The 26,606-nt window shown below is 31.7% G+C and overlaps 1 protein-coding gene across 3 annotated transcripts in view; it reads left to right on the top strand.

Annotated features, from left to right (window-relative positions):
- LOC145297592 (nucleolar protein 6-like) overlaps positions 1-26,606 on the top strand; it is a 94,688-nt gene that overhangs the window by 47,377 nt on the left and 20,705 nt on the right. For all 3 annotated transcript variants that reach the window (XM_080143643.1, XM_080143642.1, XM_080143644.1), the window contains exons 6-12: positions 3,787-3,915; positions 8,420-8,595; positions 11,636-11,756; positions 15,514-15,683; positions 17,852-17,967; positions 18,859-19,036; positions 22,912-23,034. In XM_080143643.1, the coding sequence (XP_079999769.1) occupies positions 3,787-3,915; positions 8,420-8,595; positions 11,636-11,756; positions 15,514-15,683; positions 17,852-17,967; positions 18,859-19,036; positions 22,912-23,034 (1,013 nt within the window). The remainder of the gene's footprint in view (positions 1-3,786; positions 3,916-8,419; positions 8,596-11,635; positions 11,757-15,513; positions 15,684-17,851; positions 17,968-18,858; positions 19,037-22,911; positions 23,035-26,606) is intronic.

The following is a 26,606-nucleotide window of genomic DNA, read 5'->3' on the forward strand; positions in this document are numbered from 1 at the left end:
TTGATCTGAAATGGAACACGTACATCAAGTCTGTTGCCAAGGTCGCTGGAAAGATGGTGGGATCCTTCTATCGCTCCAGAAGATATCTCACTACTGATGCAATTCTCTATCTATATAAAAGCCAAGTACGTCCAAAGATGGAATACTGTTGCCATATCTGGGCAGGAGCTGCTAAAAACAGCCTATCCTGCCTTGACAGAGTACAAAATAGACTTCGTGGCTTAGTGGGGGATGCCCTTTTCTCTACCCTGCAACCTCTCTCCCACAGAAGAGACGTTGCGAGCCTATCCTTGTTTTATCGTTATTTCCATGGCAGGTACAATCTATGGTCCCCCCTCGCCAATCTTTCACAACAAACACTCGTCTAGCTGAATCCACTGTGAAAAATTTCCCCCACTATATCTGTGCCTAAATCAAGACCCGAATTCCATGAACAAAGCTTCTTTCTTAGAACTGCATGCCTGTGGAACTCTGTTCCGTTTGCCTGCTTCCCACTAGACTACAACTTGGATGTCTTCAAGTCCAACGTTAACAAATTCCTAATGAACCGCCCCCTTAAGTAAACACTTCATCAAATCTCCACACTAACGTAATGTACTTGCAATAACTCTTATCCCTGAGTGGCTTCCGGGCCTTGATAAGTGGTGATCACTGTAAAAAAAAAAAAAAAGAAATTATTATGCGTCAATCAATCAAAAAATGAAAACAAGTTAAGAACTAAAAATAAAACATTATTAAATAACAAAATAATTAAACTTGTGAATTAACGTACACAAAAGCAACACTGTAACAATGAAACTTAAAACTACAAAATTTATTAATTAATGAAGAAAAATAATATCTCAATTATGTGAGGGAATACTTTAGAATTTTCTGCCAGAGAAATTCCATGAGATGGGGTGGGGGGGGGGGGCATTTCACTTCTGATCCCCAACAATTTGCAGATGTGATTTTTGGAAAACCTTCATTTTAAAATAAGAAATTTGTTTTACTTTTTTTATTAATCATAAATACTAATTAAAAAAAAAAAAACATGTAAATTTCTTCAATGTTTTTATATATATATATATATATATATATATATATATATATATTTAAGAGTGTAGCCATCAACAATTGTGGGGTTTTTTAAAAGGTTTTCATATTTTTATTTTAAAATATTTTTATAGCGCGTTTCGAGCTTATGTGTGCTCTCTTCAGATGTTTTCGTAAAAAGTTTTTCTTTAAAATGGGAGTTTGAAAAGTTATTTTTACCTCTGCTGATACTAAATGTGTTTTTCAGAGTGATTTGGTCTCAGACATCCTGTCTCCAACCATAAGTGTTCAAAGTGTCCGGTCAAAGTTAGATTCAAAGAAGGCGCTTTTGGTCCATTTGGTGAAGGTTTTTTAGGGTTGACAGCCTACAGAAAATGAACTCTGATTTATGAAAGTATGATAGGTTATGAAAAGGAAGGGTTGTAAAGATAGCTTCGAATTTGGGGTATCAAAACCAAAGCAAAATATGATGAAAGTAAAAATAAAATAGATAAACCCCATAATTTATTATACCATACCTGTTCACACTAAAACACTTATCACAATATTCTGTGGGTCCATATTAAAAAACCCTGTTAAACTTTGTGACATATTTCTATTCTATGGAGGTCAGGTGCGAACGAACACCCCATAATTTTATTATACCATATTTCTTCAAACTGAAACATAATTATCAAAGATAGATATGAAAAGTCTTTATTAAAGTTTGTGCCTATTTCCATTCTATGGATGCCAGGCGCGAACACAGACCCCACAATTTTATTATACCATCCCTATTTAAGTTAAAACATACTTATCAAAGTATTATTATGTACATCTACATCAAAAACACTTGTAAACGTTTTTTAAATTTTTTATTTCCATACTTTGTGGACCAGGCGCGAACGCAGACCCCCACAATTTTAATGAACCACCGTTCTGCCAGATCAAACATACCCATTTCTGTGTCTCGATACATCTATCATATGTGATCAGTTTTCTATAATAGTCAACCATATAGGAGCCTATTCATGACCAGACACACACACGTTCAGCTTTATATTATATATATATTGTTTTTTAACAATATTAAGTTTTGAAAAGCTGTTATTTATTTTTCTGTTACCTTAGCATTTTTTTTTTTTTTTAGCTCTTTTTGTTATTCATATATATATATATATATATATATGGAGTCATGCCTTATTTTTTTATGGGACATGTTTTTCTTTTTCATAATTAAATATTATTACGTCTATAAAAGATATACCCATGGACATGCATGTTTCTAGCTTTCAGCAGTCATCAGCATGGGTTACAGCAAGGATCAAACTCATGACACCAGCATCTGCAGTCTTGCACTTTACGATAACTTGCCACTTAAATGCAGTTTTTTATTGCTTTTACATTTAAGATTTGTTGCTTTTTATATAATATAGAAATAATAGATATAATAGAGAAATAATAGAGAAATAATAGAGAAATTTCAACATTAGTTAAGATGACAGGCTTGATCAACTGTTCTGTTACAGCAAGTTGCTTGAAGTTGTGAAGACTGGTCTGGTACTCTCTCATGGCTAGGCCCGTATTGAGAGAGGATTCTCGGTAAACAAGGAAATAGAGGTGGAGAGATTATGAAGAATGAGACTTTAATGGCACAGAGGATTATTTGTGACCAGATTAAAACAGCAGGGTGATGGGGGTGGTTCATTGCCAATTACCAACACTCTTTGTTTCATGCTCTATGGCCAGATTGAGGTATGAAATGTACCTAGAAAAGCGAAGAGAAGAGACAAAAACTCGAAAGACAGGCCTTGAGCAGGTAGAAGAATTGAAGAAGAAAATGAGACTGGAAAGTGATCTGTTAACTTCAGCAGATTGATCTTGCTCTGAAAGCAGAGAATTCTGGTAACTTTGATAGTCAAATGCTTTCAAAAGTCAGCCTGTGAAACAAAACAAAAAAAATGAACTGGTTAATCTCAAAAGCTTCAAACTGATCTTTTAAAAAAATCCAAAGGGAATGCGATTCCATCCTAAGCAAAGTAAATGTCTTGTTCTGTGTTATTAGTCTCGTTTAAGTTTCCTTGTTCAATTGTTCTTGTTCAATATAGCTTTTAGTGTAATAAAATATATAAAATTTGTTTGGCCCATTTTTTTTTTTTTTTTTTTTTTTTTTGCTCACGAGTGTGTGTGTATGTGTGTGTATATATATATATATATATATATATATATATATATATATATATATATAATGTGTATATAGTAGTAAGTTATGAAAATATGGCAATTAAGCTACACAGACTATTCCGCGTTTCATTCTCATGAGAATTCGTCAGGCTTATGGCAAATTCTCACGATTATGAAGCATACTGAAAACTTTACGCATAAAATTATATCTTTGTATATTAATTTGTATGATTAAATGAGGTAATCATATATATGTATATACACACATACACACATATATTTTTTAGTTTTGATCTCACTACCATATATTAGGTTCCACATAATAATCGATAAAGAATTGTCTATTAAAATAAATACATAATCTGCATGAATTATACTATTATATTTAAGCATATCTTCTGACTGAGCAATGCCGGGCAACCTGCTAGTGTATATATGTATATTTCAGTAAAATGTATTTCCATTCAGAATATTGCATTTGCATATATCTATATTTTAACAGAAGGAATTAGTTTTTATTTTCTTCTCAGTGAAAAATTACCCAGAATTCCTCATTCATTTTTTATTTTTTTCATAATTTCTTTTCAGATTCCAAAGGCAGATGCTGTCAAGTTCACATTCATGCAGTTCCTTCGACTTTCCAAATGAGTCGATTCAACTTTTCTAAGAACAATGTCCGAAATACATGGTTTTATGGTGACATGGACGATGATAAAGGTTTGTAAACACTTGTGTCTTTCAGGGTTTTATCCTCGGCCCAACTCTATTCCTCATCTTTATCAACGATCTCCCAAATCACATTCTTAGATCATTTGTAGACATTTATGCAGATGACGGTAGTGTGACAGCATCCTGACCAAAATTTTGCTGACCATCTCTCTTCTGACCTTGAGTATGTGGTGCAATAGGGAAAAAGGTTGATTAATTTTAATGCATCTAAAACCAAGCTTCTCTTTAATTACTATATTGTCCCATTGACGACTGTACACTCTTTCACCCTTATCTTCGAGTGGTCTCTGGGCCTTGATAAGTGGTGACTCTTACATAAAAAAAGAAAGTTCTAATCCTCACCTGGCCTCAATTAAAATGAATGGCTCTTGTCTTGAGGAAACACCATGCTTTGACAAGCTTTTGGGACTGACTTTCACTTCTGCTCTGAAATGGAACACTTGCATCAAATCCATTGCCAGGGTCGGTGGGAAACTAGTTGGATCATTCTATCGCACAAGTAGATATCTTACTCCCAATGCAATCAGTCCTGGATATTACTTTAAACTATATCCAGTGGTGAGGCCCAGCTTGCGGGTAGTATGGAGCCACCCTTTAATTGCCATTGCTCCCAGGTCCACTCTGACCCGGAGTGGTAGTACCTGTTAGGGTCTCAACTATGGGTTAAATAGAAACCGACTCAAAAACAACAAATATGTTCTATTAAAAACTTTTTCTTCGGAATCTTTGGATTCGGCATTAAATAACCTGAAAAGGATTGATATGCCGTAAAACAACCAACCAACCAACCCAATGCAATCCGCTTCCTGAATAAGAGCCAAATATATCCTAAGATAGAGTACTGTTGTCACACCTAGAGAGAAGCTGCTCAGAGCCACCTTTCCTGCCTGGACTGGGTAAAAAAAAAATAAAACTGACTTCAAAATCTAGTGAGCAATGTCCTTTTCTCTTTTCTGCTATCTTTCTCATAGAAGAGACATTGCAAGCTTGTCTCTGCTTTCATTATTTTCAATTGAGCTTCACTCTGTTCCCCTTGCATTCACAAAAAACACCCGACTAGCTACAGCCACTATCAGCAATTTCCCTTACTCTCTATCTATGTGTGCTTAAAACTAAACTATGAGCAGAATTTCTTTCCTGGAACTGCTTGTCTGTGGAACACGATTCTGCTGAGCTTTTTGTCCTTGAGTGGCCTCTGGACCTTGCTAAACAGTAACTATATGATAAAAAAATAACAAAACAAATTTTGTACCAATTGCTCATTATTTTCGCTTACACTTTGAGAATAAAATTTTTTATATATACCGGGAAGGCCTGACTTCAACCCTGAAGGCCACTCGAAGATTTAAAGTTAACGAGTGTATGGTGGTCACTGAGAAAACAGCATATTGATCTGGAGTGATGGAAATTGATCATTTACGGGGACAACTCAACAAGAACTTGTTTATATTGGACTTGAAACAAGCATAGTGTATTATGTATTTTTTTTTTTATTATTTTGAATCCTTTGAAATGAGGCTTGTAATTTGTGTATTCATTTTTGTTGATTGTTATCCTCATCTTCATAGTTGTCAGTGTCTCTAACAACAACTATGAAGATGAGGATAACGGTCCGCAAAAAGTGAATGCATAAACCATATTGTAGTCAGCTGAATAGCAGACCCCGCAGTACAGTTCCACATGTGGGCAATTCTAGGAAAGAAACTTTGTCCATGGAATTTGTGTTTAGATTTAGCCACAGATAGAGAGTGGAGAAAATTATTAAGTGGTTGTAGCTAGACGAGTGTTTGCTGTGAATGTTTTGCGGGATTGCATAGATTAAAGCTCAGTTTTGTGACATTGTCAACCCTTTGAATGTTAATGTCTGCATCTTAGTTATCTGCCAAGGCTGTGTTAGTCAGATATGTCAGCTCCTGCCGATCTGTTCCGAGCTATCCTCAACCGTCGCAAACTCAAGACTGCCAGCAAACACTAACTCTAAACTTATTGACCTATATTGTCTTGTCCTTTCATTTCACACCTTGATTAACAATCTTATTTTACCTTTCTTTTGTGCTCCTTTATGAACAAGTTCCTATACGTTTGTTGTGCCGATAAACTTATTTTTCTCTTTTGTTATATTTTTTTTTTTTTTTTTTTTCTATTTTATTTCCATGGGGTTGATAGTATTGCATTTTAAGGAAAGCTGAACCCAGCTACCTAAACATAAAAGTACAGTGCCCTGAGATACATGTTTTTTTGTTTTGGTTACGGTATTTGTCCTGCCTTAAGGTATTATAATGTTATTCAATTCTATATATGCGTATTATATACTGTACCATATTTTGTTACTAATTTTTAATAGGTATTGTATAAAATTTGGCTTAAGCCCCACCATACAGCGATTTCACCTTACGATCTCAATCCCAGAACGGATTAATGTCTTATCCTTGGGTAAAAACTCATGAAACAAGTGGTCAGCAATGAAAATAGTTTTGTCGTTTTTAGCAATCAATGAATTGGTATAAACAACGTAATCACATTGACACTCCAGTTCTAGTTAGATTGATGTTGAGTCTGGTCTGAAACTTATTTGAAAATACATCATTTGGAATCAAAATAATTAATCCCACAAGAACCTTCTTATCAAACTAATATTAACAACTCAAGGAGAGGAAATTTATATAATTATAAAACTCAAATGACCTTGTAACAGGTGTTGTAACCCAATATCCGGTTTACAACTTCCGGTTGCGCATGCAAACATAAACCCATAATATCATAAACAAATAAACACAAATCGTTGGATCGGTTTCGTTCAAACAAACGGACGTCCTTAGAAAAGCGAATATCTTAAATTTATTGAATAAAAAAAAACTTCAAAATATGGGAAGCAAATGCAAAACGTGATAACAAATAATACATATAATCATCAACCCGTTTCATATATACGATATATTTTATACTAAATAATCAATGCGACAATAAAACATTGTTTTACTGTGTACATTTTCAGCGTCCAATTGTTTTTGTTTTTTTTTGCGTTTAAATCAAGATATATCAAAATTTGAATTTACCTTTAAGTATTATGGTATCTGTTCAGTGCACACTTACCTATAAGTATGGTAAGCCACTTATAATTCAATGGCTATAAGTTTTTCTTTTGTTTTTTGTTTTCCAAAATAACCAATTAAGCAGAACGACTCCTAGAAATCTATCTATATTCTTTTTTCATTTTAATATACTTTCATAGAAATCTTTGTTATGTCAGAAAAAACTATTTTCTTCAAGTCACAAGTGTCACGCTCATACATTAATTCTAAAGCTAATATAACATACTGACCCAACAGGTCACGGGTAGTCTAGTATTTTATATAAAGCTGACATGGAAAACTGAACCCAGCCACCAAAACATTGTAAAAGTAATTTTATCATATCGGTAGCAGAAATTTATGAAACGGGTGGACAACAACAGATAGTTTTGTTGTTTTAGCAATGTATAATTTGGCACAGTACACATTTACAATGCCAATTGAACAAGAGCAATTTTAATACTGTGTTTTCTTGTTTGCGATGTGTATAATTTTCTGAAATTGATTGGTCATGAAATAAGGTGGTATTTTGTTAGTGGTAAGACATAAATATGAAGAAATAAATTGGATGAAAACGATTTAGAGCAACAGTAATAATTATTTAAATAAAATGAAAAGGCATTACTTTTAAATAAGGGCATATTTAATCGTCTGTCATTGAGCAAGAATTCATGGAATATTTGGTGCAAGTCCAGAGTTCAACATAAATAATAAAAAAAAAAAAACAAAAAAAAAAAACAAATATACAGAAAAATCATTGATGTATATACCTCCTCACGGAACAAAAATATCATATTCCGAAATTCACATGAATTGATCAAGTAGTTTTTTAAATATAGAAAATCATTTTTTTATGAGTTTTAGCAATTTATAGTATATATTGTAAACAATTACAAGGCTAATTTTAAAATTTCTATGTTTCAAATTTAGTTGTTGCTCTTTTTTAAACATGGCAGATCAAAACCTGTCATTTCACTACCTCATAAAATTTGAGTTTCTGAGTTAGAAAAAAAAAAAAACTTGATCAATTTACATGATTTTTTTTTTTTCTTGGAATATGACATTTTGTTCTGTAACGCATACGTACACTATAAAGATTTTTCTGTATTTTTTTTTTTTTTTTTTTTTAAATTAGATTAAACTCTTGGACTTGTACCAAATATTTTCCCATTATTATGGTCTCAAAATAAAAATGCAATAACTCTTCTCAAAATCCTTTAGGAGCAAGAAAGACAATTTTCGTGTACAATGTGACTTCCTTTTATAAATATTCAATTTCCCTTTTAAATACAAAATATTTAATTATATTCTAGAAAGACTTGTTTTCTAACAGACCCTGATACTTTTTTAATAACATTGTTTTCTGTTTAAATGTCTCTTGCGTTACATTTCTTTTCTTTTTTTTTTTTTTCTTTTTTAAGATACTGATGAACAACACCTCAATCCAACTCCATTGCACAACATGTCCGTAATGAGTGATATGGTTATGCTAAATAATTCCAAATCAGTTGCAGCCACTTTTGGATTTGACAGTTCTCATCTAAAAGATGGAATCATTTTATTGAAAATATGGTTGCACCAAAGGCAGTTGTCTGAAGTAAGTTCTTGTCTTAACATTTTGATATTTAACATTTCCAACCATTTGCCTCGTTCTATGTGATGATCAAATGTAATATAATATTAGGTTGGTACAAAAAAATTTTTTTTTACGTGTATATATATATATATATATATATATACACACACACACACAGGCGGCAAAAAGAAAGTCTGCACTTGTAATTTTTTTCAAAAACTGCAAATTTAAGCTAAATTTAATGTAACTGTTTAAACTAGACCTCATTTGATTAGCCTTTTATTCTTCTATAATTTTGCCTGTTCATATTTGACTTTTAATTAAAATATTTTAGTGTTTATGTCAATTTAAAAAAATAAATTCAAATTGAGGAGGCAAAAGCAAAGTTCGCACAATGGAAAATTGTTATTTAAATGTAACTTTAGGACATTAATGCAACACAAATACAACAGGAACACAACGAACTAGTTAATATTTAGTAGCATAGCCCTTCTACAATTTTACAGCCTAAAATCTTTTGGGAATTCCTTGAATTAGACTGCAGCAATACTCCGGGGAAAGGACATCGCACTTTTTTGGAATTTTTGTCCAAAGTGCTTCCAAATTTGAAATTTTATCATTGCGTAGCTGTTGCTTGATGTAATGCCACACGTTTTCAATAAGGTCTGGAGATTGTGCAGGCCAATCCAAACATGGAATATCATGCTCTTCCAGGAACCTTTTGACATTGCCAGCTGTGTGAATGGGAGCATTATCCTGCATGAAGATGGGATTGTCATCCAAATTCTGACCAAAGTAGGGTAGAAAATTCTCAGTCAACGTATTAATGTACTTGGTCAAACCAAAACTGAACCTCCACCACCTTGCAACATTGAAACTGAGCACCTAGGATTAAATTTTTTGTATTTCGTCTGACAGATATACTGTTTACCATTACTGCCTAGCCTATTGAACTTGCTTTCATCGCTAAAAAGCACTTTTGACCAATATGAAGTCATGATCTTCATTGCATCTGACGAAGTCCAGACGGCGCTTTCTGTTCTTTACAGAAATCATTGGCTTGCGTCTTGTAACATATCCTCGCAAATTAAATTGCTTTAATCTGTTCTTGACAGTAGAAAGAGAGTCCTTTTTAACAAGATTGCACTGTTGTTGGATTTGGGGAGCTGTTTCAAATCTGTTTCTTAGGCTGCGGATCTTGATACCATTGTCTTCCGTTAGAAATAACTCTAGTACAAGATTTAGTGGCATCACAAACACTGTCAGTGTTTTGATGCTTTTGCACAGTCTTCCGTACCGTTTTCTCATCACATTTCAATCTGCAACTGATTTCTCGATTGAATAAACCAGAAAGGTGGAGATTAATGAGCTCTTGAGGATCACTAAGAGAAAGTCATGGCATATGGACTAAATGTTACATTTTATAACCTGGAACAACAACAATTACGATTAGAGATGCTTTGTTGCTTGTTGGTGGATATTTTAAACTGATTTAGGGGCGATAATTTAAGCTGGTTATAATCGAATTTGCTGCTGCAAACTTTCTTTTTGCCTCAATGTGAAGTTATTTTTTTAAATTTATGTGAACACTAGAGTATTTCAATTAAAAGTCAAATATAAACAGGTAAAATTATAGAGAAATAAAAGGCAAATTAAATAAGGTATAGATTGTTTAAACGCTTACATTAAATTTAGCTTAAATTTGCAGTTTTTGAAAAAACTACAAGTGTGAACTTTTTTTGCCAGCACTGTGTATGTGTGTGTAATATATATATATATATATATATATATATATATATATATATATATATATATATATATCTGATAAAACAAAACATTATTTTTGCATCAATCTAATATTTTGATGTTTAACAAAAAAGAAATGTTATGCTTGTCCATAACTCATGAAAAAAAAAAAAAAAAATCTGTATCGGTGAGAGAATAACAATATTGTACACCAAATGAATTGATTAGATTTTAGTGTTATAAAAAAAAAATTTTTTAAAGTGAATTTGAGTTTTTCCATTCTTCCTCTCTACATGTTATGAACAACTTTCTAAGATCTAGCAAAAATTTAAACTATTTTGAATAATATCTTGTCCTACAAAAAAAGCTTTGAGAGATAATCATCATTTAGCCAAAAAAATTTATTTTTGTTTAAATAAAACTACTTGATCATTTTACGATTTTTTTTTTTTTTTTTGTGTACAATAATGAATTTTTACACCAAAAGTGTTAATACAGATCGAGTATATATAATTTGGTAAGTTCAGATATCGAAATATTGAATTTCAAATAAAACCAGTGGTATCTATTTAATGTTCATGTCATTGTAATGAACGTATTCAGAAATTATAAAAAAACGATAAGGTAGAAAGTTAATTATTAATGAAAATAGTTTTCGAAGGCAGCGAAAATTGAGTTTTGCTAAATCAAACCAGAGTTCAAATCGTTAACAAGGAGGTAATTATTTTCTGAAATGTTAGGCCAATTTAGCAAAACTCAATTTTCACTGTCTTAAAAAACTTTTCATTAATAATTAATTTTCTACTTTAACATTTTTTAATAATCTTTGAGTATGTTTATTACTGCGATATGATAACTAAAGTAGATACCATTAGTTTTACTTGAAATCCTAGATTTTGCTTTTCAAATTTTGCTCTAATAACGAAAAAGCATCAACAATTTGTATATTAGTATATGAAATAATGCATAAGTATGTGAATAAATCAGTAAAAATAAGATACATCAAAAGCCAAACAATATTTTGGTCGATTCAAACGACCTTAATGTTTAATGTAGAAAAACCCTTCTACAGCAAAGATTAATGATTTGAATCAACTAAAATATTAGTTGGTTTCAGGGATGTAAATGTGTTTTGGTTTTGTTTTTTGTTTTCATTGTTTTTTTTTGGGGGGGGGGGGTCATGTTTTTAAACTCCCTCGTTCTACATCAGATTGAAGTAATTATAAAGAACCGGGATGAAAATGCTGAATATCAGAAATAATTTAATTTAGATAAAGATCTAATCTTACAATGATACTGACATTTTTTTTTCCAGGGTTATGGCGCCTTTTCCACATATATCATGCTAATGTTTGTGGTTTACTTACTCAGGAAAAAAAAGTTAAATAAATTGATGAGCAGTTACCAAGTATTCCGTACAACATTATACAATTTAGGTGAGTTTGTTAAAAAAAAATTTTTTTTTTTTTTAACTGGGGTGGGTTTGCCTGGTTTTAAAATATGCTTAAATGTATTTTAATTTGTCCAGATTTCGTATATATTATTATAGTCGTGATTTCAAAATTAAAAAAAATAAAAATATATTTGGGTACCATCAGCTAGAATCGAAAGCAAAACAGTAGCATTCGAAGCTGATGGTGTTAACACTGTACCAACGTGACATGCATATGAACTGATTAAAAATAAACTAAGATGAATGTATAACAATTTTTTTCATTTTTGACCCCTTAAAAACTTTTAACCAGCTAAAGACCCATAAAAGAATAGTCCATAAAAAATCTAATCATTTGAGGCCCCTAGCTCCGCTCTGCAACTTTTAGTTTTGGAAGAGATAGTCTGAAAATGTGGAAACAGACATACATAGTGAGTTTTATAAATTAGATTTCCATGTGTTAGAACATTTTCATCTCAAATTCTATGCAATTATGCAGATATTAGTAGCTATGTATAATAGAATCTAGCATAATAGTTAAATCAAACCAGTCGTCTAATAAGTAACCATAAAAATAAATAATTAACACTCCTTTTGCAAACAAATATGCAAATTAGTTAACCTTCATGTAGTTGTTCTTATGTCCATGACTTATTAGGGCTGTGACAACAGCATACTTTTTTTTCATTGTTTTGACTCTCGAGTATATATGACATAGACAGTTAATCAACCGAGAACCACATCACTCTGTATAAAAGCATGTAAGATATCAACAGATACACATTCGAGAGTCAAAACAATGAAAAGAATATACTGTTGTCCTGATTATATTAAAAAGTTTCTTAATGATAGAAAGCATAGGCTTTTAATATCAATGTTAGAGTTAAAAAAAAATCAATTTTACAGGTATATAGATAAAAATGAATCTTAAAAACAGATGCCTTTTTTTGTATTGAAAAGGTTTTTTAGGATGAGAGTATATAGTGTTTTATTAATTGTATTCATTAAAGCCTCTTTCAGCTTTTATAATAGCTTTATGTGAGGTATAAGGAACAAACATGCGACCCTTGTTCATATAGTATGTTACTTTATGAAGGCTTTTTTTTTTTAGTTTTTATGAAAATAGCTTCAGACAGCATGAAGCCACATGATGTAAGGAGCTAAAAATAAAAAAACTACTTCAATATCAAAAACTTGTCAACGCTAAGTGTTAGATGGAATAGATTGTGACCCCAAAATACAGCAATCTTTGTCAGAAACATTGCTTATGGAGTAGGAGGACTAGAGAAAAAAATATGGGAAGAGTTACAAGGTTGTCAGAAAGTAAACCGAAGATCCACTTTCTACTTTATTTAGTATTAAAGAAGTTAATCTTTTTTTTTTGTGCTACGCTTAACATAGAACCTTTTCTATATAAATAAGAGTATGTGCATGTGTAAATATCTAACGGGTAAACTCTTAAACTACTGGTCACATAACACTGAAATTCTCAGGAAATAATATTCATGCACCAAGGATGGTTAATAGCGAGTAATATCTGTCTTTTCATACATGTACACTGCGCACAGACATCGACAAATTTACATGCAAAATGTCCATTCTCACAAGCCGACATTTTTGTGTTTTATGTGCATATTCGCTTCATTCCTTGAAGTTGTTTAGAAAACATCAGGCTGGAACGGTAGATGTTTTGATTTCAATTCTAGCTGATGACACCAACTTAGTTTTTTTTTTTTATATCTTTGTATTAATAAATAAAAAAATAAAATAAAATATGTAAATTTTAATTGCAGTTTTGAATTTCTAAATACGAAGAAAAACCTATATATCATTTTTATTATTCATTTATCGATTAGGCAAACAAATATTTACTTGCAAATCAAAAATTCTAACGCTTCCAAATGTGTGAGTTTTTCTTTATTTTTATAAAAATAAGCATTCCAGACAAAAATCCAAATATAAGAAGACATACCTATATATCTTTATTATTCTTTGACCGATTAGATTAACAATTATTAATTTCAAATGAATATTCAGTGTTTTTGCAGTTTATGTACTCTATTACATTTCAGATAGGGTTTCAAAGTTAAATTAAATTTATATGGTATCTTTCTTTTTTATTAAATTGTTAGGTGAAAGTGCAGAACAGTTAAAAAGCCTCCCTCCCCATGTTAAGAATAGCTTTGTAAATGTTATTCTTTCAGCATAATTCATACACAGCACAAGTAACAAAAATCCTAATATTCCTAATGCGCATGTTTTTATTTTATTTTATTTTTTTCAAACTTTACATTTACGAAAGCATACCTACACACACACACACACACATATATATATATATATATATATATATATTCATTTATCAATTAGATAAACAAATGTTAATAAACAAAAACTGCAAATTTTTCCAAATGCTTGCATTTTTATTACTTTTAGTTTTTCTGATAGAACTTTCTTACACAGGGCATTATGACAACACAAAATCCAGGTTTATTTTTCTGATAAAAATTTCCTTACAAATTTTTGCATGCATATTTGGGGTTCTGTTTTGTTGTTTTATAGAAAATTTTCCTGAAACTGCATTCAAATAATTTTAAGACAATTATAACACAAAATAGACATTTATTTTCATACAAAATAGAATTGTTCGTAACTAATTATAAATAATCATTAGATTTTGAGTAAAATTCCTTTCTTTACATTCTGCAGTTTTCGTAACAAAGTTCATTGTAATAAATGAATGAAATCCATCACGATCGAAGACAAATACAGTTCATATTTTTAAGAAAATCTTGAATTACGGGTCAAATCCTCAGTTCTGTTGCTCATTGTTTTTAAAACGATACTTCGCTTATAGTAAAATAGTTAATTTCCATGAATGATTTTCATAACAAAAACAAACAAATGTATTCATCATTATGAATTTGTTTTGTTTAATCTATTTTATTATAATGTATGAGTATAAAATCCCAGGATACAATGGCCCTAGGATACGGGTTTTTTCAGGTTACGATGTGCAATACAATATTTTTCCGGTTTCTGGTTATGGTATTTGCCCCACCTTAAGGTATTATTTATGTTATTTGGTTATATACATGTGTATTATATACTGTTCTGTATTTTGTTACTAATTTTTAATGCCGTATCCAAGAGTTCTACTATATATATATATATATATATATATATATATATATATATATATATTTCCCCAAAACCTTTGGCCTTGATGGAGGGGAGACTAAAACTTGCTGCTATGGTTTCAAATGATCTGAAATAACAGCAAGACAGGACTTGATTTAAAATATTTCTCATGTTATGTCTCCCCTCTCTTGGAAATAGGGTATGATTATGAATATCTCCAGTATCAAATAATCCTTATACACGGTGAAATATCATATTTTCAAACTCTATCTCTTCTGAAACTAAAAGTCGCAGAGCGGAGCTAGGGACCTTAATGAATATCTCCAGTATCAAATAATCCTTGTACACCGTTAAAACCAAAGAGGATAATAATTTTAAAATCAGCCTTATAACGTCTACGATATACTATAAATCATTAAAAATGGTAAAAAATTATTTTCTGTATAAAATAACTACTTAATCAATTTACATAATTTTTGGAATACGACATTTTTGTTCAGTGACAGGTATATATATATATATATATATATATATATATATATATATATAATCAAAAAAAAATTTTGTATTTTTAATTAGGTTGAATTCTGGATAAGAACCTTTTTATTTTTAACTTGTAGCAAACAGTGACTGGATTGAACAGGGAATTACATTGTTGCCCGTTGAAAAAATGCAAGATGGCAATATTCCCAAATTAGAAGAATTCAAGGGGCGTTTTGACGTTGTTTTTGTGGATTTCACTGGCTATCTCAATCTGACTGCAAATATGAACCGATTTACTTATCTTGAAGTAAGTATTTACTGAATATTTTAAATTTGCTTCTTTCTGTTCATTTTAATCATAGGATTAGGGTGGTGAAATTGATCTCAATGAAGACTATGCAATCAATTAAGGGAAGTTCAAATCTAACCAGATCCATAGTATTTCTAGATCACCAAAATTAAGCAACATTGAACCTGGCCAGTACTAAATGGGTGATAATTTGTGCAAATGTATACAAAATTGGAGGTATCTAAATTTCCATAATTAGTTTTGTTCTCTTTACATAAAACTAAATTAAACTAAGTATAATTCATATTACCTATCCTTACATCTAATAGCCGTGTTCCAAAATTTCTAATGATAAATTAATTCTATGTGATAACTGCTAGTGATTTTAACATATGAGGTCCGACACAACAACTAAGTTGTTTGAAAATCCATATGTGAGTTGTTTATAGTGAAGATTTTGTGCAGAACTATCTACATCATTTGGTACAACTGCTAAACTCAGTCGGTGCAATGGCTGCCACAGGACAAAGCAGACAGTAGACCTCAGGTTTTACATAAGAGTTCTCCTTATAGATGCGTGTCTTAATGAGGACTGAGGGTACATCCCTCCTCGTGGATTAACGTAACGCAACATACAGCCGCAGCCGAGATTGAACTCACTACATGAGTTTGTAGTGTAATTCAAATTTTCTCCGTAGCTGAATACTTGATGCTTCGCTAGTGCTATCAAAGACATTTTTTTTTTATCGCGGCACTATTACTAAATGGGTTGCTTACCATGGCTTAAGAGAGGCCCATCTACCCTCGAGAGAAGGATAAACCATGCCAGTTTCACAACCTGGTATTTTACCTCACGGTACATACAGTGCCTAGCCTTCTCAAATGATCACCCATCTGATACTGGCCAGGCTCGACATTGCTTAACTTTGGTGATATGATGAGAACCGATGTGTCAATATGATTGTGCCCCCAGATACCAACTTGGCACAGTACATACAGCACCTAGCATTCCCAAATGGTCACCTATTTGTTACTGATCTGGCGAGAACGGGTGTGTCAACATGGATTGTTTATGTGTGTATGTATGTGTGTATATATATTATAGATTTGTTGTTGTTTTTTTTTTTTTTTTTTTTTTTTTTTTTTTTTTTTTTTAAACGATAGATTCGGTTAATAATGGCTTCGTCTCAAAGCTAGATTTTTTAGAAAGTCGACCTAATTAGTTTGGACGTATATATAATATTTTTTATTTATTTTTAGAACAGTAATCTACGTACACGCGTGTTTCGAGTTTCCTTAACTCTCGTCAGCATAGCTCGACTGTTTCTAGGGATCGAACTTCGGACTGTTTCCACAGTCCGTCGCCTTAACCGTTAGGCCACGAAACCTAGATAAATTTACTGTTTATTTTTATCGCTTATAAATTTAGATTTGTTGTTGTTGTTTTTTTTGTTTTTTTTTTTCAAACGATAGATTCTAGTTTGATCCCTAGAAACAGTTGAGCTACACTGACGAGAGTTAAGGAAACTCGAAACACGCGTGTACATAGATTACTGTTTTAAAAATAAATAAAAAATATTATATATATATAAAATCAGAGAGACATGTGTAAACCTGTTATTAGTCTAATTTCCTTCGTGGTCCTTTTTTTTTTTTTTTTTTTTTTTTTTTTTTTTTTTTTTTTTTTCTTTTCAACATAGTCTTCGGTCCATGCTAATATTACCCGTGTTTCATCTGTTCCTAAAAATAAACTCTGCTGATTATGATGCTTAGATCTTTTTTATGAGCCCCAAAACTTCTATAATTGTTTGATATCATGATTTTGTTTGTGTATACAGCAACACCAGGCCCAGGCTTATTTTACCTAAGATCCTGTCACAAGAATAATGTCTTATCTATCCCACATGTAGAAATAACATTATTTTATTACACATTGTACATGTTAGATGCTTACAATAAAGAATGTTGATTGGTATTTGTTTCAATTGTGTATGACTTAAAAATTAAACATATAGAAAGTGATACTGAATTTATGCTACTGATTTTCCAAACACTCTGTATAGATATAGATTTTTTTTTTTTATTAATCCCCTTTTTAATCTGTATGTATTGTACAATTTTTATTTTTCATTGTTTTTCTCTCTCTCTCTCTCTCTCTCTCTCTCTCTCTCTCTCTCTCTCTACAGGTAAAAAAAGAGGCTGCTATAACAGTAAAATCCTTGGACATTCAGCAAAGTGGTACGTTTGAAACAATATTTATGAAGAACGTCCCATTTCATATGAGATATGACCAAATATTCCAGTATGTTATTTTTTTTTTGTCTTTGTCTTTTTGTTTGATAATTGTGCTTCCTATGCAATTATGAATGACTGCCAAAAAGCAATGTTATCTATATAATAAAAGTGAATATAAGAGGAAACAAATGGAAAGGTAAAAAGAACACGTAAAATGGAATGAAGGGAGCGAGCTGAGAAGATGGGAAGAACCGCTGTAAAACTCAAATGTCGATCAGCAATAAAAATGACACTTCTCAACCTATATACTCGACAAATTTTTAATCTATAGACTTGAAATTTGGTATACTGGTTATTCAGGCATGTGGAAAACTTTTTAATCCGTTTTTATCCAATAAAAAGGGCTGCTATATGGATCAAAATTGAAAAATTGGTATGGGGGGGGGTCATTAAATTTTTATGTTTGTCAAATGTTTCATGAATGCTCATACATGAATCGTTCATTTGACAGATTCCTTATGTTAAAAATAAGTAGGTTTGAAAACACTTTTTAAAGATTGTACCAAGCTGGTGTAATTGTTATTAGACTTTCTAACGTTTTTAGATTTTAGTTTCGATCTTAGCTTGAGTATTTTTTCTTTTATTTACAAGAAGTGAACTGTTTAGAAAAAACAATACTTGCATGCACATGTCTTGGTTTCTGTATGAATATAATACTTATGCATATTTTATGATTGGGCAACGCCAGTCAGCCTGCTAGTATATATATCATTTTAAACCAAAGTCATTGCTGAATAAACTACAGTTTAATCTAGGTTCACAAAAGAAATTGATTTTTTTTTCCTTACTTTCAAAATGTGTATTTTATATATTGTATTTTTTTTTTTTTTTTTTTTTTTTTTTTTTGCTCCTTTTCCTTTTTTCATTAAAAAGTTTTTTTTTTTTTTTTTTTTTTTAGCATTACTGATTTGTCACAATTTGAAAACGAAGCCAAAAAGCCAGAGTCTTCTGAACGATTCCTTGATTTGGGTGGTCATTCCATTCATACAGTGACTTTAAGTGTGTTGTCATTCTTGCAAAAAGTCCTGAACAAACGTGTCAGCCACATTCAAATGAAGCCAGTTACATTCTCAGAGGTATTATCATCATTATCCCTACTTCATAATTCTGCTTGTTCTCCCATTTTTTTTTATGCATACATTATATCGCGTTCACCCTGCAATGCATATTGATCATTCTATCTATAGTGGAACCCCAGGATATGATGGCCCTAGGATACGTTTTTTTCGTGTTACAGTGTTTTTCCGGACCCTGGTTACAGTATTTGCTCCACCTTACAGTGTTATTTATAATATCATTCAATTATATATATGTGTAGTATTAAATTACTGTACTGTATTTTGTTACTAACTTTTAATGTCATATCCCGGGGTTTTACTGTATAATTAAAAGCAAATGTATATAAATGCATCTATTTGTCATTTATATATACAGGGTGACCCAAAAAAAAACAAAAGCTAAATGGAGGCCATCTAGAACATGCTGTAGAACGGAGAAAAAAAAAGGCCAAAGACCCTAGTGTTTTTATGACCAAAGTTTCATTTCATTCCGACAAAACATTAAGAAACGGGGCCTAATTAGAGTTGGGAGCCGTTTCTTTTTTTGTTTTTAGTCACCCTGTATATATATATATATATATATATATATATATATATATATATATTGCCTCGGAATATTGTCAATCTGATATGTTTTTTTTTTTTTTTTTTGTTTTTTTACATAGACGTCACCACTTATCAAGGCCGATAGGCCGCTCAAGGATAAGGGTTAAAGAGTGTAGAGTAGTCAAAAGGACAATATAGTAATCGATAGTAATGGAAGTTCGGTAAATTTGTTAACTTAAGTGGAACGGCTCATCAGAAACTTGTTCACATTGGACTTGAAGACAACCATATTATAGAAAGCTGGAAAGCAGGAAAACGGAAGACAATTCCACAGGCGTGCAGTTCTAAGAAAGAAGCTTTGTCATGGAATCTATGTTTGGGTTTAGGTACAGATAAAGAGTGGGGAAAATTATTGATAATGTTTTCAGCTAGTCTAATGTTTCTTGTGAAAGTTTGGCGAGGGGGGACCATAGATTGAAGCTCAGTTGAACACTTTCCATGAAAATAACGATAAAGCAGAGACAAACTCGCAACATCTCTTCTGTGAGATAGAGGTTGCAGCGAAGAGAAAAGGACATCTCCCACCAGGCCACGAAGTCTATTTTGAACCCTATCAAGGCAGGACAAGTCTTTTCTAGCAGCTCCTGTTCATATGTGGCAACAGTATTCCATCCTTGGACATATCTGGCTCTTATATATATAGAGAATTGCATCAGCAGTGAGATATCTATTGAATCGATAGAAGGATCCGACCATTTTTCCAGCGGCTTTGGCAACCGATTTGATGTACGTATTCCATTTAAGATCAGGAGTAAAGGTCAAGCCCAGAAGCCTGTCAAAACTTGAGGCCTCTCCAAGACGAGAGCCATTCATTTTAATTGCTGCCAGATGGGAATCAGAATGTTGATGATGTAAAGATAGAAGCTTGGTTTTTGATGCATTAAAAGTAACCAGCCACTCCTTTCCTCATTGTACAACGTGATCAGGATCAGAGGAGAGAGAATCGGAGAGAACTTGGTCATTTACTGTCTTAGATGTGCTACCATAGATGGTAGTGTCATCAGCAAAAATGTCTACGAATGATGTAAGGATGTGATTTGGAAGATCATTGATGTAGATCAGGAAAAGAGTTGGGCCCAGGATGGACCCCTGATGGACTCCAGCATATATACTGTGAGCTTCTGATTTTTGCCCATCAACTACTACTCTTCTGAACCTATCAGAGAGAAATGATTTAATAATTGAGAAGACATTTCCAGCAATACCATAGCTGGAGATCTTGTGAAGTAAACCTTTATGCCATACCCTATCAAAGGCCTTTGATATGTCAAGAGCAATTGCCCTAGAAAGGTTGCCTCTGTCAAGAGATTCGCTAATCCTATGAGATATAACTGTAAGCACATCTGCTGTAGATCTAGCAGAACGGAAACCATATTGTGTGTCACTAAGAAGGTTATTTTTGCTGAGATGGTTGATTACTTCTCTATTTAACACAGATTCCAGCAACTTACTCATGACACACAGGAGACTTATTGGCCTGTACTGAGAGGGGGATGAACGATCACCTGAATTCTTAAATACAGGGCATACTGATGAGATTTTCCAGGGTGATGGGAAGCAATTCTCCTTAAGACAACGTTTAAACAGTTTTGTAAGTATGGGTGCTAGTTCTGGTTGAAGTTTTTCAGTACTATAATTGGAATATCGTCAGGGCTGGTTGCTTTACTGGAATCAAGGTTTTTGATTAGCTTGGCAACATCACATACAGATATTTGTATATCACATAGTGTGTTTTCTGATACAGGAGGAAATATTGGGGGTTGGCGGCCTTGGTTGCAAAGGGTAGAATTGACTGCAAAGTACTTGCCAAAGAGTATCGCTGTTATAATAATAATACAGATTAATATTCAAGTTAGTAATAAAGGAGTCATTTTATAAAGCCATCCAGTTGCACAGAGACAATAGATCAAGGCAGGGGTGTAATGTTGATTGTTGAATGATTGCACATCTGTCAGGTGTCTCAATCGATCAGTGGTAACATGACTTTAGATTTTGAGGCGTTAAAGCTCATTCTAGTATCGCATGCAGCAGCCCACACTTGATATTGATTGGATGATGATTTTGATTTTCTCTTTTCTTTTCTCCTGTTTTCTCTCTCTCCCTTTTTCTCTCTCTCCCTTTTCTCATTTTGACTTTGCTTTCCTTTCCCTCTTTTATGACAGTTCTTTCTGAAAATGTTAATAAATTGTATGAAGTCTTAGCCTCTATAGCAAAATTATGTGAGTGGGGAAGTTAGAAGACATTTTTTCATCAAAAAATGAATTTTTTCCCTCCTCTGTATGTACACTTTAGTTAGGAGTCAGCAGGAACAAAATTCATTGGCATTTAGAACATTTCTTTTCTTAGTGTGGGATTGTAATCTGTGTCATTACATTTGGAAAAGTATTTTTTTTTTTTTTTTTTTTTTTAGCATATAAAGATATGAAAGTGCGGATAGAAAAGTAGAAGTTTTAAAAGAAAGATGTTCTGGGATTTCAGATTTTAACAAATAGGAGATATAATCAGAAACTTAAAATTGAAAAAGAAAAGAAGTAAGATTTAAAGGTCATAGAGACCTCCACAAAGTCAACTAAAATAATTCACCAACTAGCACAAAAACTAGCTGTGGAGAAGGTTTTTTTTTTTTTTTTTTTAGTTGGAGGTCAAACATGTGTAGTGTGAGCTAAAGTTATGCTTTTCAAAAATGTAATTTAAAACAAAAAAAAAATTTTATTCTAAATTTTTTTTTTTTTAAGTTTCAACATAGATTATCATATTACAAATAATTTTCATTTTTAGTTTCACAAAAATAATTACGAAAAATTTTGTTATTACTGATTTTACAAAAATAGTTTTATTAAAAAAAATTTACTTTTTTTTTTTTTTTTTTTTTCTAGTACTGGGTTCATAAAAAGTTTTATTACTAAAAAAGATTTCATGCTTCGGCATCACAAACCCACTGCAGTCTTCTGTTTTTATGTATGAACGACCCCCCCTCCCCACCAGTAAAGTTTTAAATAATCACCATTTTAATATCAATGCCAAATATTTTCATAATTATATGAAATTGACACTTTCATCTATATTATAGACTTTTTAACTCTACTATTTTATTTTCCATACTCTCCAGGTAATGTTGGATAGTTTTTTATATGAGTTCAAAAACCAATTAAATCCATTTTTACTTAACCTTTTTAATGTTATTTATCTGTGTGACAATTTTGACTAATTAATTTTCCTGTTTCCTCTCCTACTGGCTCAATCCATTACAATTGTATTTTCTGTTTTATCTTTTTATCTTTTTTAAGTGGTCAGTTAATGAATCACCACCTTGGGTCAGTGACATCAGCACTTTGACATTTGGTATAACCATAGTAGAAGAACATGCCTATAATGTTATTGAAAAGGGACCTGCTGCCAATCTTCCGGAGGTAAGTTTTCTTTTTACTTGTTTAGAAGAAGAAAAAAACAGGGAAATCTTTATTAGAAATCATTTGACATTTTAAAAACACATCATGTTTCATAGCAAATATAATAGAAGTATAGTGATTTGCTAATGAACATCTAATTGTGACAATTTCTTGTTGATGTGTGATGCTATTGAAGTCTTCCCCCTCCTCCCAAGTTTTTGGAAGTAAAAAAAGGGGGGGGTATCAGCCGAACAAGGAAGAGGAAGTTGGTCACCAAGGTACAGAAAAGGAAGCTGGATAGGATTGTTAAAGTATGGTAAACAAAAGATCTGTCAATATATTTTAGAGGCAGTTTTAGGTGTGATGCTATGGCTGACAACAAAGTTCAGGAGAGTTGCTATTTGGACACAGTTGAATGCAAGTGTTGTGGCTTGGAGTAGATCACGATGGAGCTTAAATGTGTAATTTGTTTAGTTTTCTTTAGGTATTTTTTTTTTTTACTCTTTCAATTAACACACACATACATACATATATATATATATATATATATATATATATATATATATATCGAAATAACCAACTATTTAAAAAAAAAAAAACACTTTATAATTATTGTAATTTGTGTATATTTTAAAAATTAGTTTATTTTTAAGTGAAAAGCTGGTTTACTGGTTAATCTTGGAACTAAACTCTACTGTTTAGTAAGTAAACAATATTTTTAATTTAATGAATTTCAAACTTTATTCTCAATTTTTTAAAAACATCTTTGTGTATTTTCCGATAATGTATATCTATATTCTTTTTTGCAGATATGTTAATAAATGCCTGGAAAAAACAGTTTTAACTCAAAATAAACGTGCAATTAAATTTGCAAGTTTACCATCATTGTTAAATAAAACTCCAACTTATGGGCAAATAAGCCAATATAGTTATTTTTTATGAACACTTATCTCCACATTTCTTGTTTTGGTATTTAGCAAAGAATGTGATAGATATTTGGAAGGCTGTCAACCCTCTTTGCCTTTGTTAAATGAAATTGTTAACAAGATGAAAATTCTATGCTTTCGGGAGACAAAGCAAATAAATAGAAAATATATCCTTGTTAACCAAAAAAAATTCTGGAAGAAAAACTTGAATACATTATTTGATATCTCATGTTCATACAAGCTGCTCATTATAAGCTGTGACAATAGTAATGTCAAATCCAACAAAGAAAATTTCCAAACTAAGCACATCTGCACTTGCCCTCTGAGACAGAAATTATTTTCTTTTAATTATTAATTGTGAAAGAGACAAACATTTAAATTGTGCAAATGTTGAAATAAAGGAATTTCTATAGTTAAAATAAATATTGAATGCCATTTTTCCATTTTATTTTACATGTGAAGTAATTCTTAATTTAATCTTAAACTGTATTTTTAATATTAATAAAAACTGATATTTCGGGTTCCTATAGAAGACCATGAATATTTAAAAGATCAGAGAGGGCACATAGGGCCCAAGGGTACATTTTAGCTTGTGTGAAGCTATCACCAATAGCTTCAACACCAGATGTTCAGGATGTTTCTTCCCATTCATACTTCTCTACGGCTAATGATGAAGTAGAGCATTATAAACAGTCATATAGTCTCCTGAAAAGGGCTTTATAATTTAACAAAAATTCCAAGATATTCTCTTTACTTAGTCAGAAATGATATATCATCTAATCTTGGAGCCAGCCTTGCCAATGCCCTGCTCTTGGATTTGAAGGCTGTAGGCCTTCTTGTCTCTTATATAGATATAAAAAAAATATCTGCATGGATAAATGCAAAATTGATAAAACAGTAAAATATTTTTAAAGAAGCCGGTGAAAATGTGGAGAATCTTTATATAAGAGTAAAATAAAAAAAATAAAAATGCTTATGAAAATGTGGATAGTATTCTTTGTGTAGGAGTTAATGGAAGGACAGACAAAGACACTATTCTACAAGGAATCAGTGGAGGAAAATGGAAGTAAAACTCTTTATATAAAAAAAAAAAAAAAAAAAAAAAAGCCAAAGGACCTGAACGCTACTTGACAAAGGCGACACCAAAGGAGTGAATATTTGACACAGGATTCGTGTTAATATTATGCAAATGGTACTGTTCTTGCGAAGCAAGTGGCTTATGTTTTATACAAATTTAAAAGTATGAGCACTATTAAGGCTGTCCTTGCTGATAATACAAATACAGGCTGTGATGGTGGACTTGTTACATTTTTAGAAAAAAAATAGAAAGAAATCTTCAGACTATAGGTTGCTCCTTTCATCAAAATGAACTTCCATTCAGAGCTCTATTTAAATATACAGATGGCACTACAAAAGTCCTACTACATTCAGTGGTCCACTGGGTAAATTATGTGCAAATGGTTGCCATAATTTACCCCAAATATCTTTATTAGCTGTTGTTCAACTCCTCTGGAGTTTCATTTTGGAATGGAAGATATGGATAACCTTAGTTGTGACCAATATGCAGTTGGTATTTCTAGAGGTAAGGTGGACTCTAGATTTGTATTGTGGAAAATTGGTCCATTAAACCAGGCAAGATGATTAATTTTGGCTATCAGGCTCATGTGTTTATGGATGCGTGGAGCATATCCACAGAATCTTTCAACCAAACTATATAGTTTGATAAATTTTATTAATGTTTATGCTATTCGCTGGTTTGACATAAAATAAAATAGAAAAGTAACAAGTTTATATATATATATATATATATATATATATATGATTGACAGAATTAGAAAGCAACCTATTGAGATTCAAAGGATTGCATTAAAATCATTCAATATAATGCCTTTGCATTACTTCCTGAAAATGTTTTATTTTGATGATGAAATGTGATGAACCTGAAGTTAGAAGAAGGTATAAAAAGAATTTTGGCCATTAGGTAAGTTAATATTTATTCATACAAATCTGGTTGAATTGTGCCAATTTATTGAAACATTTAAAGATTCCATCTAATTAAACTCAAATTATTTTTTATGTTCTTTCGGAAGAGGGAAGCCAGACAAGAAAATACTTTTAAAAAAATCCCAATGATCAACTTTAAAGCTCTACACTGGACACATTAATTGATTTGTCAGTAAATGGAGTTTGTAAACCACCAATCACAGGGGACATTTCAGACAATTACAAAATTCATTAACTGGTGAAAAACTTCCTTTCCTTCACATTCTTGTGGAATGAGCAGTTAGTAACAGAAGCTTCTCAATTAGTGTATGGCTTTGAAGCAAAGCACCAGCATATAGCAAAAGTTTTGTGCTGTAAATTGAGACCGTCATTTTCATCTAAGGACTCCATATATTAAACATTATTAAACAATCGTTTTTTGTTTTTTTTTCATCTTTGTTGTATTTTTTAATTCATAACAGGAAAAAAATTGTCAAAATAACAAGTGTTTATTTTATTTTGTTTGAGATTACAAGTGGTTCTCATTTTCCCAAGTCAAATATGCAAAATGTGAGCGTTGTCTGACCAAACCAAAATACAATCCTTTGGTTAAGAGCCCCAATAGTTTTCCTTACTTGAAGAGGTACCTTGATCCAACTGAACCGTAGTCCTCAGAAAAAGCAA

This window comes from Euprymna scolopes, chromosome 18 (genome assembly GCF_053919585.1).
Source record: "Euprymna scolopes isolate OS-2025 chromosome 18, ASM5391958v1, whole genome shotgun sequence".
Classification (NCBI taxonomy): Eukaryota; Metazoa; Mollusca; class Cephalopoda; order Sepiida; family Sepiolidae; genus Euprymna; species Euprymna scolopes.